The sequence below is a fragment of the Heterocephalus glaber genome, unplaced genomic scaffold (genome assembly GCF_053883595.1).
Source record: "Heterocephalus glaber isolate CG9 unplaced genomic scaffold, H.glaber_assembly_v1.0 deba00001760, whole genome shotgun sequence".
Lineage (NCBI taxonomy): Eukaryota > Metazoa > Chordata > Mammalia > Rodentia > Bathyergidae > Heterocephalus > Heterocephalus glaber.
The window spans coordinates 7747258-7762224 of record NW_028258457.1 but is presented as its reverse complement, the minus strand read 5'-3'; the positions used below and the strand labels follow the sequence as shown (position 1 = coordinate 7762224).

The following is a 14967-nucleotide window of genomic DNA, read 5'->3' as shown; positions in this document are numbered from 1 at the left end:
GAAGCTGGGACCTGTGGGTTTGCGATGGGCTGAGTGACTCTGAGGTTCAAAAGGTGGGCGCTGGTACCCTCCTGGGCAGGGGACGCCGCGCTGCTGTGAAAATTTTAGTTCATCCCCAGTGGAGCCCTGCAGCCGCCAATCTGCCTCCCTCTCGCTTCCTCGCTGCTCCTCCTCCAGGGCTGGGGATGTGAGCCGGTGCCTCGAGCATGCCAAGCAATCGCTCTACCCTTGAGCTGCACCCCAGCTCCACAGAGCTTCCTTGGGGCCCGTAACATTCCAGTGGGCAGGCCTGCCAGCTAAGCGCCCCGGCTTCCTGCGCTCCTCACGGTCCTCGGTAGAGCGGCGCTGGCGCAGCCTTTGCTGCTCGGACACACGTGGATGTTTACGTCGGGGGGTCAGCGAGACGAAAGAACAAGCGCTCCCTGGGACGGGGTGGTGGTGGTGGGGTGTCCGAGGACGCTTCAGCACCACAGACAGCGATCGGGCGGCTGTGTGGACCAGGAGCCCAGCCGCCCGAACCAAGGACACGCAGCCCCTGCCCTGTCCTCGTTCTCCTACGCCCCTTTAGGCTCCAGAGTGCCTTGGGCGAGCAGAGCTCAGTCTGGCCAATCAGGAATGGCCCTCGGGCAACCCAATTGCTGGAAGATGCCCCGGAGATGCAGCCAATGAGAGCGCGCGCACTAAGGGTGCCGGCACGCCGGGGGAGGGCGCAGGCCAATTACGGCGGCCCGCGAGAGCCGGGCGGTGTCGGTGCGGGTTTCTGGGTGGCCCCTCTTGGGCTTGCCAGGGCGACTTGGCTGCTCCCCGCCCGGGGTTCCTCTCCGGTCCCGATCGGAAGTGGCGCCGAGAGCGAGGCTACTCCATGCGCCCAGACCCCGCTGCGGTTCCCATGGAAACTGCCAGCTCCGGCTGCGCTGGGAGAATGGGACCAGCTTGGGGGAAAGGGGACGCGCGGGGGCGGCCGGACTCGCGTATCCTCGCAGGTTCTTCCGGCCCCGACGTTTAGCTGAAGCCCGGCGGAGGCCGGTCTGCGCGCGGCGCCGCTGGGTTCCCCCAGGGCACGTGCCCCGGCTCGCGGCTGCTGCGCCCTAGGTCACGTGGGTGCAGCCACTCGGGCCTGCGCAGTGCGAGCGCCACCTAGCGGCAGCCACCTCATCCCCAGCGCTGTCCCTGGTGGCCGCGGGAAGCGGCGGCCTCCGCATCCTCCGGGAAATGGGGCCAAGGTAGCTGCCAAGCCCCCTCCCCCGCGGCTTCCTGATCTAGGAACGCATGGAGCCCACGAGTTCGGGGCTCCATCCTGACTACTCCTTCGGCCTGAGACTTGCTTCTCCCAGCTGTGTCATTTTGGCCTATACACAAATGCCACCTTCTCAGGGAGGTCCTCCTAAATGGTAATCCTGGAAACCGAGGCGTCACTCCTTGGCGCTAGCTGGGGATGTCTCATTTGGGGGTTTTCTGAGCATCTCCCCAACTCCTCCGGGAGCTGAGGGTGGGGAATGAATGTTCCATGACACGAGGAGTAGGCACCAGGATCTGAGTCATGGAGAGTCCTGGTGGCCTCCCGGGTCCCCCACCCCCAGCCCCGGGGGAGCAGCAGCTGTGCCGGGCTTTGCTAGGCCCAGGGACCCTCAGGACAGAGTCCCATGTGGCATGTGGGGTTGAGACAGGGGCCCCGCCGGTCTCCCAATCAACCAGGCCTCAGGGAAGGGCTGCTCCTTCCTCCCGCTTTAATCTTGCTCTGCTCTCTCCACACAGTTCCAACAGCGCGGCCCAAGCGCCAGCTCCAAGGTGAACAGGGCAGGGTGGGGGAGCTGCCCAGGGGTGCTGGCCATGGGCGGGGCGAGGCCACCTCCTTCCAGCTTCGGTCCAGGTGGCCCCCCGAGGGTCCCAGGCATGGTGTCCGGGTGGACAAATAAATTAGGGGTGACGGTCAGCGGTCCTGTGGGTCAGGTGGGCTTGTGGTCTGGGTGGCTTTTGAGCGTGTGGAACTTGACGCTGTCCAGCTTCTCGAAGCGCTTCCCGCAGCGCTCACACGTGAAGTTGTACTGCACCTCAGCTGTGTGCTTCTTCATGTGCCAGTTGAGCGACGCCCGCTGCCGGCACTGGTAGCCGCAGATCTCGCACCTGCAGGAACCAGGAGCCGGCGGCATGGCGAGGTCAGAGGCGGGGCCCTCCTCAGTCCCTTCCCTCCCAGTCCCAGCCTGGCACTCACTGCAGCGGGGTCTCCCCGGTGTGCGTGCGCCTGTGCACCTCCAGGTGGTTCTTCCTCTTGAAGGACTTGCCGCAGGTCTCGCAGGTGAACTCACGGACACCTGGGGGTGGCAGAGACAGGCTGAGGAGGCTGGCCTTGGGAGGGGCTGCGGGGTGACCATGACATGCTGCAGAGGCAGGAGCAGCAGATGCAGGCTGGCCAGACCCCACCTCTTGCCAGAGCCACTGTCCCTTCTAACAATGACAGATGATGATGTGAAATGGCAGGTCACCCACCGTCCAGCCTCGAGCCCAAGCAGAGCCAGGATTGGAACTCCCGTCCCTGAAGGGCACAGAGTACGAAGTGCCAACCTGAGATGGGTCTGAATTTATCCCCAATGTGTGTCACCTCTGACATTCAGTATTTCAGAGTGTTTGCTTTGCCTTTTTAAAACAATATTTTTTTCAGCTAAAAAAAAAAAAAAAAAAAGGAGTACTTTAAAATTTTTTTTTAAAAAATCAACCACCAGGTAGAGTGGCACATGCTTGTAATTCCAGCAATCTGGGAGGCTGAGGCAGGAGGTTCAAAAAAAAAAAAGCCTGATTAGTGCAAGGACCCGAATTCGATCCCCAGTACCAAAAAAACAAAAAACAAAAAACAAAAAAAAGCCTGATGCCAGCTTGGGCATCTTGGTGAACCTGTTTCAAAATAAAAAATATAAAGAGCTGAGGATGTAGCTCAGGGTTCCCTGATTTCAGTCCCCAGTACCACCAAGACACAAAACAAGGCTACAGCAGCAGGCACTCTTATTAGAAGGCAGTTCACTGTCCATGCCCTGTCCCTAAGTCCCATACGAAACCTGCTCCTGGCGCGGACAGGGGACAGTCACCTCTCGCCCAGGTCCATGTGATCTCTAGCAGTGACACTGACTTGTGAGGCTGAGCTTACAAGGCTCCAAGCCAGGCAGTGGCAGGCTGTGACCTGCCTGCTCTAGTGCTTCCCAGGGCCCCGTTCGTGTCCCCACCTAGCCCAGGGCCCGACCTGAGTGGATGATCATGTGCCGCCGAAGATGGTTAGACAAATAGAACTTCTTCCCACAGCCAGGGTGAGGGCACACTTTGGTCTTCCCCTTCCGGTGCACGAGGTTGACGTGGTTCTAGGGCGAGAGGGGTGGGAATGGGTGTGGGGCCCATCTGAGGGGCTCCCAAGGGTGGGGAGAGATGGGGTATCGGGGAGGCAGGATGGGCCAGCCTCGGCTAGAGCAGTGAAGTGGGGTGCTCTTGTCCAGCTCTCAGACTCCCAGGGGCATCACTAGGGTCAGAGAGCCGCTGACCACGCACTTGCCGAATGCTACGCTCTGAGCTGCAGTGTCAGTTAGCCCTGGGAACGGCCTGCTCATTACAGTTGTGGATGGGGAAACTGAGGCTCCGGAGGCTCAGTGCTTGGGCAAATGTCTCACAGGTGGGCAGTGGCAGGGCTGGGACTCGATTCCAGCCCCACCAAGGGCTCTGACTTGGTGCTAAGCTGCCTGTGGGGCACTCGATTCATTTGCTCTTTCCTTTGATTTTTTTTTTTTGGTACCAGGGATTGAACTTGGGTCCTTGCACTTACGCAGCAGGCGGCAAAACCACTGAGCTAAATCCCCGGCCCCTTTCCTTTGATCTTACTCTTTAACCCACACAATGGTCCTGCACACACTCACCGCTCAGTACCTGCTGCCACGCCTGTCCTGCAGGACAAGATGTCCAGCAAGTCCTTTGGCTGGACGTGGGTTTGTGACCGGCTAGGCGGAGGTCACAGGGACAAACCCCAGGCTGGGGCACCAGCGCAGGCAGCCTGGCCCGGAGCACGGCCTCACCTGGAAGCTGCTGAGGGCCACGTAGACCTGGCTGCAGCCCTCGTAGGGACAGTGGAACATCTCGAGCAGGCCGTCGGCATCCATCACCCGAGACCGCTTACCCCGGCGTCTCCTGGGGAGGAAGGGCGTGGTGTCAGGATGTCGAGCCCAGCCGCCCCTGGCCTCGCCCCACCCTCGTCCCCCTGGCACCCACTTCTCAGGCTCCTTGGGTATCTCATAGATGATGGCGGACATGTCACTGCCGTCCAGCTCCTCGCCGTCCACCTCGGCCTCGGGATCTGTGCTCTCAGGCACCGTCGCAAGCTCTGCCAGCTGTGGGGCTGCCAGCTCCTCCTCCTCCTTTCTGAGCATGTACAGGTCCTCCTTCTCTATGGGTGGACACAGGGCAGATGTCCATGGGGGATGAGGGCTGTCCAGGAGCCTGTGTTGGGGCCACTCTTTCCCTTCCCCTCAGGTCCCACCCAACCCCTGCAGGGGCCACAGCGGGGCCGCCCAGACCTTTCTTGGTCTCGATGCTGGCCACAGAGGTGGGGTCCATGGCGCTGGGCTGGCTGCCCTCGGGCTCTGTCTGGGTGTAGGCCGCCACGCCCTCCATCATGGCACAGGGCACCTCTTCGCCCAGGCCACTGCTGGGGGTGCCGCTGCCCGCAGCCACATTGAGGTGGATGCCCTCAGCCGTGAGGGCATCATAGCCAGGGCCTGCAATGATGATCACCTGCGAGCCGGGCACCATGCCTGGGACGGGGCAGCTGGCCACCACCTCACCCAGTGCCTCCTGGGGCACGTTCTCAAAGAGGGCGCCAGGGCCCGCGCCCACCTGCACCGGCACAGGCACGCACACCACCGCCTCCAGGGCCTCGGGGCTGCTGGCTGCAGGGTTGGGGCACAGCGGGGCCCCCTGCTCGGCCAGGCTCTCCATGTGGCGGACGTCGAAAGGGATGTGCACACCCTCCTGCGTGATGAGCCCACTGCTCCCCACAGGGCTGGGGGGAGGCACCACCACTGTCGCTGCTGTTGCTGCTGCTGCCACCGCCGAAGTCGGCACTGAGGAGCCCTTGGCTGGGTGGCTCTCCAGGGGCTCCTCGGAGTCAGAGCCGGAGCTGGAGCTGGACGAGTCGGAGCTTCCGGCCACCAGGCCATTGCCCACTGTGGAGAGAAGAAAGGGGACAGTAGTGATGGTAGTGGTGACAGCAGATGGCATTGCCGAAAGGCCCCACTGCTTCCAATGCCACCTGCAGGCCCCAGACTACCCTGTCTGGCCGGCCAGCTGGAAGTTGGGGGTTCCGTGACCCATTTCTCAGGTTCCATATTTTGCTAGAATAACTCAGAGAGCTCAGCAAAGCACTCTCTCCAGCATCCCACCTTTACAGTGAAGGGTGCAACTTGGCAGGAGCCACAGGGAACAGATGTGCAGTGCATGGAGGGGAGGGGTGTAGGGCTTCCGTGCATCCTGAGTGTGCCACCCTCCTGAAGCCTCAATATGCCCACCAGCCCGGGGGCTCTCTGAACTGCAGTCTCCAGCCCCTGACTAGTCCTTGCCACTGGGGGACTGGGAGCTCCTGCCCTAATCATATGTCTGGGGTGTGTGTGTGTGTGTGTCTGTCTGTCTAGAGACTGAACCCAGGAAGCACTGAGCTACATCCCCAACCCTTTTGTTTTGGTCAGGGCCTCCCAAAGATGCCCAGGCTGGCCTTGAACTTGCAATCCCCTGCCTCACCCTCCTGAGGATGTGTTTGGCTCTTGGGGGATCAGCTCCCACCCTGAAGGTGCCTAGGGGCCTCACCCTGAATCACCTCATTAGCACAGATTTAGAGGTGTCCTAAAGGGGGTGCCTGGAAAACGAAACCCTGCCATAACTCAGGAAATTCAAGGAGTTTTGGAAGCTCTGTGCAAAGAACTGAAGGTGATGGCGAAACAGCTGTCCCTGGGTTTCCGTAGGGGAAAGGAACCCTTCCTGGATACCAAAATGCAAGGAGGCTTACATCCCTTGTATAAAACAGTGTAGTGCCTCCTTGTAACCCATGCATACACTAATGGAGAGGTTGTTTTTTGTTTGTTTGAGACAGGGTATTGGTATACAGTCAGGCTGGCCTTGAACTCACTATGTAACCCAGGCTGCCCTAGAACTCTCGGGGGTCCTCCTGCCTCAGCCTCCTGAGTGCTGGGATGAGGGGTGTGCCCCACCATGCCCAGGTCTAATGTAGAATTTGAACCATTTCTAGATGTCTTATAACACCTAATATGTTGTATGTGTGTGTGTGTGTATATGTGTGTATATATATATATATATACACACATACACACAAAGGTTTGCTTTTTTGTGTTTGTTTTTGGTACCGGGGATCGAACTCGGGTCCTAGCGCTTGCGAGGGAGGAGGTGGCACCACTGAGCTAAATCCCAGACCCTTTTATAATATATATATATATATATATATTTTTTTTTTTTTTGCTACTGGGGATTGAACTTTGGACCTTGCACTTTCGAGGCAGCAGAACCACTGAGCTAAATCCCCAGCCCCTGTCAGATATATTGGATCCCTGGTTGGTTGAAACCACAGATGTGGAATCCACAGATATGGAACCTGTTGATACAAAATGCCAACCATTTTTTCTTTTTGGCTGTTTTGAGCCAGGGTCTTGCCAGGTAGTCCATGACTGGCCCTGAACTCATGATCCTCCTGCCTCAGCCTCCCAAGTGCTGGGATGACAGGTGTGTAGCACTGAGCCCAGCTCCTGAATACATACATACATATATATTCCTGAATACATACATACATATATAACACACACACATATGTATGTACATACACATATACATATATACATACATTTACACACACATACATAGTCAGGGCCTCTCTGTTAGACCCTGGACTTCTTCATCTTGCATCCTTTCCTGCTGTCAACTTGGGGATCTTACAGCCATCGCAGACACAGCTCAGCCACACCAGCTCCTCCCCACTGAATCTCCCCTTCAAAAGAGCCCACACTGCTCACAGGTGTCCCCGTCTCAGCAGGTGGCAGCTCTGTGTCCACTCCTTGGGCCAAAGTCCTGGGGTTACCCCACTTTAGTTTCTGTCACGCCCACTCCCAATCTGTCAGCAAAAATCATTGGGGATACATCCAAAATTCATCCACCCACAGTCCAACTGTTTCTCCTCCCCCCTCGGCAGATACTGGTCACAGTCCCATCATCCTCGTGGAGTCCCTTCTCCTTGGTCCCCTGGCTCCTGAGGACTTGCTCATCACAAACCAGCTGTGCTGGGGCTGGGGATTTAGCTCAGTGGTTCCGCCACCTGCCTTGCAACCGAAAGGTCCCGAGTTCGATCCCCGGTACCAAAACAAAAACAAACTAACAAACAAACAAACAAACAACAAACAAGCTGTGCTCAAACCCACCACTTCCTCCTGGCACCAGGACAGACTACATCTCCCAGCATACCTTAGAGCAGGTAGGTGTGGTCCATGGCTGGTTCCAGCCAATAGAACAGAAGCAGATGGGGGCGTTCTACTTCTCTATCCATACCAGCCAACCAGGATCTGGAAGGAGGGTTGGAGCTACAGGATGGAAAGAACCCAAGTCCCCAGGAGGAAGTCAGCCTATGGGTCAAGGACCCTGGACTTTGTGGGGGGAACCAAACTACTGTGGTCTGCATTCCCTCCAAAATCCTTTCAACTCATCAGGTATAGCAGCCAAAGCCATCACTGTGGCCACATGCCCTTGCGTGATCATCCCCTACCCGGTCACCCCGTGACTCCTCTCCTCTCTAATCTGCTGCTCCTCAGAGACACCAGGCAAATTCCTGGCTCAGGGTCTTTGCACTTGCCGTTCCCTCTCCCTGGTACCCTGAGGGACCCCTTAGCTCCAACAGACCCTTCAGCAAATGGCATCTTTTCAGGGGGCCTCTCTTTTGCTTTTCTTTTCCCAAAATACCTGTAGTGCATTCTGTCTTGTATCAGCTGATCTTGCTAACTGTTCCTTCCCCCTTGAGGACCAAGGCCCCTGGGCAGAGCCCTCCCTAAGGCCGCCTGGGACACGGTGAAGGCACATTTGAATCAATGATCGACCAGTGCTGTGACAAAGACTAAGCATCCTAACTAACATCACTGCCAGGTGCTGGTGCTGGTGCTGCCTCACGCTGGAGGCTCTGGGACTGCACTCTGGAGACAATCATGACACAGGTGCTGCCCCAGGATGTCCAGCTGTGTGAGCAGCACTTCACCACCCCTCTGGGCCTTCGGTCACCTGGCACCTGGCACCTGGCCTGGGGGTGTGGTGGGTGCCTGCTTCCTCCAGTGGGGCAGTGATTCTGCTCTGCCACACTCTCCCCCCACTGCCACCCGGCTCCACTGGCCTAAAAGCCATGACTGCCTGACTGGACCTCGGAGGCAGTGAGCTAACATTAAACTTGTTCTCCTTCTAAGCTGATTATCTTAGGTACCTGTCACAGTGACAGGAAGCTACACAGCCAACGAGATGCCCATACCTGAATCAGGAGGGGGATCAGCCCCTCTGCTAGCAGTAACACCACACGTTCTGGGTTCTGCAGGGTGAGCTGAGTTCTGTGCACAATGCTGAAGTGGGGGCAGCCACTGAGTGCACTGGGGACAGGGCCAGCGCTTGACTTTGGAGTCTGCTTTTATAGTGAGCCTGGACTGCTCTCCAGGTAAGAAAGAGATTAACACTCAGGAGGCTGAGGCAGGAGGATGGCAAGTTTAAAACCAGCCTGGGCCAGGGATTTAGCTCAGTGGTTCCGCTGCCTGCCTCACAAGCTCAAGGTCCTGAGTTCGATCCCCAGTACCAAAAAAAAAAAAAACAAACCAAAAAAAAAACCCGAGACCAGCCTGGACTACATAACAAGATACTGCTTCACAACAAACAAATAACGGCGCCTGCCTCACAAGCGCAAGGTCCCGAGTTCAATCCCCGGTACCAAAAAAAAAAAAGAAAAAAGAAAACAACAAACAAATAAACCCCAAAATACCCCTAGCTGGTAGTGACTCACTCCTATAATCCCAGCACTCTGGGAGGCTGAGGCAGGAAGATCACAAATTTAAGCTCAGTCTGGGCAACTCAGTAACTAAGCAAGACCCTGTCTCAAAATAAGAGGGAGGTGGTGGGGATGCAGCTCAGTGCGGAGGCCCTGGGTTCTACCCTCAGTGCCACACACATGCGCACACACGGACATACGCACATAAATAGAGACAAGTAGCAGTGCGATCTCGGCCTCCCCCCGTCCCGGTGAGAGGTCCCCAGGCACAGGGCAGTCAGGAAGTGCTGCTCAGGGGACAGGACTGGGACAGGGACAAGGCCACTTGCTTGCCACCATGCTTAGCAGATGTGGCCAGCAGACCATAGTGCTCACTCTGAGGGCCCAGGCTGGCGTGGCTGTCCTGGGTGGCCTGGGGTGCGAGGCCTCCTCAGGCACCGCTTGGTCCCAGCCTGACCTCATGTCACTCCCGGGCCCTGGACAGGGCTGTGGGGAAGGACGGGGTTGGGGGTGGGGCCGGAGGGAGCGGCGTGCGGGGCGGTGCTGCTCACGGCACAGGACACCTGCGTGCTGGGAGCCCAGCCCAGGCAGGGCAGGAGCACCTCTCGCCCCCAGCTTCCCCTCAGCCAGCTGGGATGCCACCTGCTCTGTGCTGCTTGCCAACGAGGGCTCGGGCTGGTGACTGAGCCCACCCTCGAGCCCAGCAGGTCACCTGGCAGCAGGGCACCCACACTCCTCTCTCAGCCATGCCAGCCCCCAGCCAGCAGCAGCCTCCTGCCGCCAAGGGGGCCCCTCTGCTGCCCGGGGCCTACTGCACCTTGGTCACTGCACTGCGTCCCTCTGCTCCTTGATTGGCAGTTGGCCCCGTGTGACCGGAGTGGGCTATGGAAGGGAAAGGCACAGGGACAGTGGGAGGAGGGGAGCAGGAGAAAGAGAGCCCGAGGTACAGGAAGGGGGCTCAGCTCACGCAAGAGAGGTGGAAGAGAAAAAAGACAGAGGGAAAGAGCGAGAATGAGACATGAGTGAGAGCTGGAGAAAATATAAATAGGGCCAGGAAAAGCCAGGTGTGGTGATGCACGCCTGTCATCCCAGCACTCTGAAGGCTGAGGCAGGAGGATGACGGAGTTTGAGGCCAGCCTGGGCCGCATAGTGAATTCAAGACCAGCCTGGACTACACAGCAAGAACTTGTCTCAAAAACCAGACCAATAAAAAGAAAACAGAGAAAAGAGCACAGAAAAATGGTATCAGAGGCAATGGGCCAGCGTCTGCCTTGCCAAGCCTGCACCCAGCACCCGGGTGGTATGATGGGACCCGCCTGTCCCGCTCAGGTTTCCTGAGGGCTCCTGTCACCCTAGCTGCTGTCACGTCTGTGATGCGGGCGGGCAGCTCAGACCCTCGTGTCCCTTGAACCCACCTTTTTCACTGTCGGGGTCTGAGTCGCTGAGGGGCTTCAGGGGTGAGTGCAGGTCCTGGAAGTAGCGGTGGCCAGCCTCGCACTGCCACACGGCTGTGGTGTAGAGGCCGAAGGTGGGGTCCAGCTCCACCAGGTGCGGCTCATAGGGACAGCGGTGCTTGTGGTCCTCGTACCAGATGACCACATTCTTCAGGCAGTTCACGTTGCGGCGCCGCCCTGAGGACACAGCACCTGAGTGCCCTGATCCAAGCCCTGCACCAGCTCAAGGGAGACCGAGGCTCAGAGCGGCGAGACACCCTGGAGACAGCAGGGACTGCCAGGGAGTTCACTGCGACATAAGCTCAACAGTGGAGCCCAGCACTGAGGAGATGCACGGTAATTGTTAGCTGTTACTGTTTTGGTTTTTGAGACTGGGCCTCACTACGTAGTTCAGGCTGGCCTTGAACTTGCAGTGAACCTCCTGCCTCAGCCTCCTAAGTACTGAGGTCACAGAGCCTAAGGCCCTCATGCTACTGGCAGCATTTTGTCTGTGCCTATTTGTTCCAGTGGGTCTCCTCTGCCCCTAGCACTTTGGATCCTTGAAGGCAGGGGTGTTGATTGGTTTGGTTCCCCCCAGGGCCTCCGCAGGGCTGGGCCCTCTTGTGTGGGATGGGAGGCAGCAGTGAGGAGTGGGGGATGGAGGGCTCAGGCGTCTGGGTTCAAATCTCGGCTCTGCACCTTCCTAGCTGGGTGCCTCAGGTAAGTGACTCAACTTCCCTGAGCCTCAGCTGCCTCTGTGGGGAAGGGGCAGGCAGGATCTGTCCAGGGCTTCTGGGGAGGCAGGCAGGAGGGAAGACAGGGACAGAGCTGGGCACACACTGAGTGCCAAGAGGTGGCCCTGTGACTGTGATGGGTCCGGCCCCTTGGGAGGGAGGTTCGAGCCGTATACTTGGGGGAGGGAGAGGAGGAAGAGGAGGGGCCCAGCAGGGTCTTCCATGGGGTGCCAGGGACGTCTCAAGCAGCTGCCCTCCAGCCTGGCACTGCCTAGCGCCTTTATTTCTCAGCCCAGTCTCTGCATCCAGAGGATGGTAAGGAGGCTCATGGCCACCGGGCAGCTCTCAGGGAACCAGTGGCTCCACCAGGCAGGATGAGGCTGAGACTCATGGTCCCAGGGGTCAGAGCCACACTGTGCCCCTGCTGGCTCTCGCAGGAGAAGCTGAGGGGACAGACGTGCAGCCCCGGAGCTGGAGCCTGGCTCTGTCACCTCCCAACAGTGGCCTGGGGCAGAGACACGTGACACTGGCTCTCTGGACACTGGCTTCTTTACTGACTTGGCCACCCTGCCACCCACTCTGCCCACCCCCCAAACCTGAGCCTCCACTTACTTTTCTTGCGCTTTGGCTTTTTGGGGACCTGCTCCCAAGGCTTCCTGCAACAGAGAGAGGTGGTGAGGATCGGTGTGTGGCCAAGGCTGGGCCCTGTGGAGCAACGACAGCAACTCATCTGCCCCAGGGTAGAATTCTATCTTGTCTTTTTTATTTTTTTTTGGGGGGGTACCGGGGATCGAACTCGGAACCTTGTGCTTGCAAGGCAGGTGCCGGAACCACTGAGCTAAATCCCTGGCCCTCTTGTTGTCTTTTTGAGATGGGGTCTCACTATGTAGTTCAGGCTGGCCTGGAACTTGTGGTGATCTTCCTGCCTCAGCCTCCTGAGGGCTGGAATTACAAGTGTGTTCCAGCACACTTCTTTTTTATTTATCTGCCCCCGTTCCCCACCCTGCCAGCCAGCAGTATGTCAGCTGGCCTTTGGCTCGGGCTGTCCCTGTCAGTCACCTGCTGTTGGAGAGAGGTAGGGTACCATCACTTAGAGGGGAAACTGAGGCTCAGAATGGTGAGGCTGCTGTTCTGGGGTCCCCTGGCCAGGGAGTACAGAAGTCAGGAAGGAGAACTGGAGTCAGTCGGTGCAGCAGGCAGAATTCTAAGCAGCACCCCCGGTCCCCAACCCTTGGAACACGTGCCCTGCACGTTCAGCCCTCTGGTTCTGCACCCTCAGGTCCAACTAACCGGACATGGGAAGTATTTGGAAAAATCTATGCCTGTACTGGATGCCTGCAGAATTTTATTCTCTGGCATCATTCCCTAAACAACACAGAACAAGTATGTGCACAGTGTTTATGCTGCATCAGGAATTCTAAGCTGCCTAGAAATGATTTAAAGTCTCTGGAAAAAGCCAGGCATGGTGGCACATGTCTGCATCCCAGCACTCAGGAGGCTGAGGCAGGGGGATCACTACAAGTTCAAGGCCAGCCTGAACTACATAGCGAGACCCCGTCTCAAAACACCAAATAAATAGTGTCTGGGAGGATGTGTGTTACTCCTGTCCAAACACACTCTTTATGGAAAGGAGTCTCGTGCCCAAGGATTTCGATCTGAAGACCCAGTAGCTGATACCAGGATTTCAGCCTTGTGGAGCTGGGGCGAAGGACTCCCTGTAACTATGTCGGCTCCTGAGCCGCAGAAACAGCAGAGTAGCCTGGGGGGAGCTTCAAACCACTACATCCCAGGCACTTGGTTTGCAGCGGCGGGAACCTCCAAGTGCTGGCCGAGCCTGGCCTCTCGGAGCCCAGATGGGGGAGACCTGCGCTCCAGACCTCGGGGCCCAGGACAAGGTGGGGGCGCCCAGTGTCCCCAGCCCTGGCTGCACACTGACAGCAGGTGCTGTGGGGCCGCCCTTTCTTTCCTGCCACCCCACCTGGCCTGCCTCTTCCTCCTTCCTCTTCCACATCCACATTGCAGCAGCTGCAGGCTCCATGACCCTAGGCAAGCAACATCCCTGCCTGTGCCTGTTTCCTACCTGGAGCACCTAAGATCCTAATGCACCTTCCTCTAGGGGTTACCTTCCTTCTGGCCTTCCAGTCCCCACCTGGCCCCCAGTAGCGTCAGTGTAAGAGTTTAGATGATTGTTTTGACTTTTTTTTTTCGGTTAAGCATTTTAAATGTTGGACTGTGGGTGTAGCTCAGTGGTAGAGTGTTTGCCTAGCATGTGCAAGGCCCTGGTTTCCATCCCCAGAAAAAAAAAAATAATGTAAAAAGAAAAGTTCAAACACACACAAAACTGGAGAAAAGCTGGGCGTGGTAGGTGGTGCACGCCTATAACCCCAGCACTGAGGAGGCTGCGGCAAGAGGTTGGCTAGGAGGTCGAGGCCAGCCTGGGCTACATAGCAAGACCCTATCTCAAAAAGAAAAGAAAAAAGCAGGAAATAAAAAACTCCATCCACACCGCTCCCTCTCAAGGCTGAGATTTCCAATCCTCTGCCTCCACCTACCTCAGGGCTTCCTCTGCACCTGAGTCTCCCTGCGCTCCTCAGGAGCCAGGAAGTGCAGGGATCCCCGCGTGTGGTGCCTAAGGTGGAGATGGGGCCATACGCAGTTCCTTGTGGGTACCAGCACCTCCTGAGGGGCTGGCATGAGTGTCCAGAGTCCTAGGCCAGGTACGGGGTTTTAGGGGGTGAGACTTGAGGGAACCTGGAGCAGGAGTCAGGAGTCAGGCCCAGGGGGCGGGCTTCCCGGGATTGGGTAGTTAGAACGCCCGGAGGTGGGGCCAGCCCCAGAATTGGGCAGCCAGAGCTCCGGCGGGCGCCCAGTGGGCGGATCGAGACAGCGTGCAGCCTAGGATTGGGGACAGAAGCGATGGGAGGCGGAGCCGCAAGCCAGGCGCGTCCGGGGGCCGGCAGCCCGGGGGACCCAGGCCCCCAGCCAGCCACTGGGCGGGGCTCACAGGTGCTGGGGGCGGGACTTTGTGCGGGTGAGAGTAGCCGCGGCCAGCGGGGGGGGGGGATGGGGGCGTCTCCTTCCTCGCCGGCTCCCTCCCTCCCTCCGGCCGGGCCCCCTCACCCATGGCGGCCGCTACGCTGGCCGCGCTCCAGCGAGATGAGGTAGGCGGCGAGCTTGGCGTCGCTCCAGCCGCTGCGGCGCCGCAGGTCCACCCAGGGCCCGTGCGCCTCGCCCAGGTACACGCGCCGCACGTCGTACTTCTTCCGGGACTCAAGCCGCCGCCGGGCCCGGTCTGACTCCGTGAGCCGCGGCCGGCCCCGCGCCTTGCGACCTGCCGCGCCCTCCTCGGCCACCGCCTCCCCGCCTGCGCCCGACTCAGCCTCAGCCTCCGCCTCCGCCTCGGGCTCCGGCGCCCGCTCCGCCATCCCCCCCACCCTGGTTACCCACCTCCCCCGTTGTTAGGAGCCCGACCGGAAGTGGCGCGCATCTTCCGCGCCGTCGGGAAATTTCTCACGGACTCTCACTGCCCCGCGGCGCCAAAAGGAGACTGGGGAGCCGAAGCTGCGCGTGCGTGCGAACGTACTCTCCTCTCCGTCAACTTCGTTTTGTTAAACTTTCTAACTTCGCTTAGAGAGAAGGCATAAAGCTTATGCCCAGCACCAGAACAGAACAGCCCGTTGCCCCTGAGGAGTGGGAGGAACCCAATGGCGGTTCTCCAAGATCCTGGGGAGGGGATGCCACATAGCTACAGAGGAGGGAA

At 58.6% G+C, this 14967-nt stretch overlaps 1 protein-coding gene across 2 annotated transcripts; it reads right to left on the bottom strand.

Moving 5' to 3' along the window:
• Nucleotides 1-1710: 1710 nt before the first annotated feature.
• Znf653 (zinc finger protein 653) lies at nucleotides 1711-14825 on the bottom strand. Of its 2 annotated transcripts, XM_004865600.3 has the most exons (9): nucleotides 14328-14825; nucleotides 11820-11863; nucleotides 10456-10671; nucleotides 4548-5195; nucleotides 4243-4417; nucleotides 4050-4161; nucleotides 3233-3347; nucleotides 2213-2312; nucleotides 1711-2124 (listed from the first exon to the last, which is right to left on the bottom strand). In XM_004865600.3, the coding sequence occupies exons 1-9, from the start codon at nucleotides 14630-14632 to the stop codon at nucleotides 1947-1949; spliced, it is 1893 nt and encodes a 630-aa protein (XP_004865657.2). In that variant the 5' UTR covers nucleotides 14633-14825; the 3' UTR covers nucleotides 1711-1946. The 2 variants fall into 2 exon arrangements, with proteins under 2 accessions (XP_004865657.2, XP_012921463.2); XM_013066009.3 differs by lacking the exon at nucleotides 3233-3347.
• Between the last annotated feature and the right edge of the window lie 142 nt (nucleotides 14826-14967).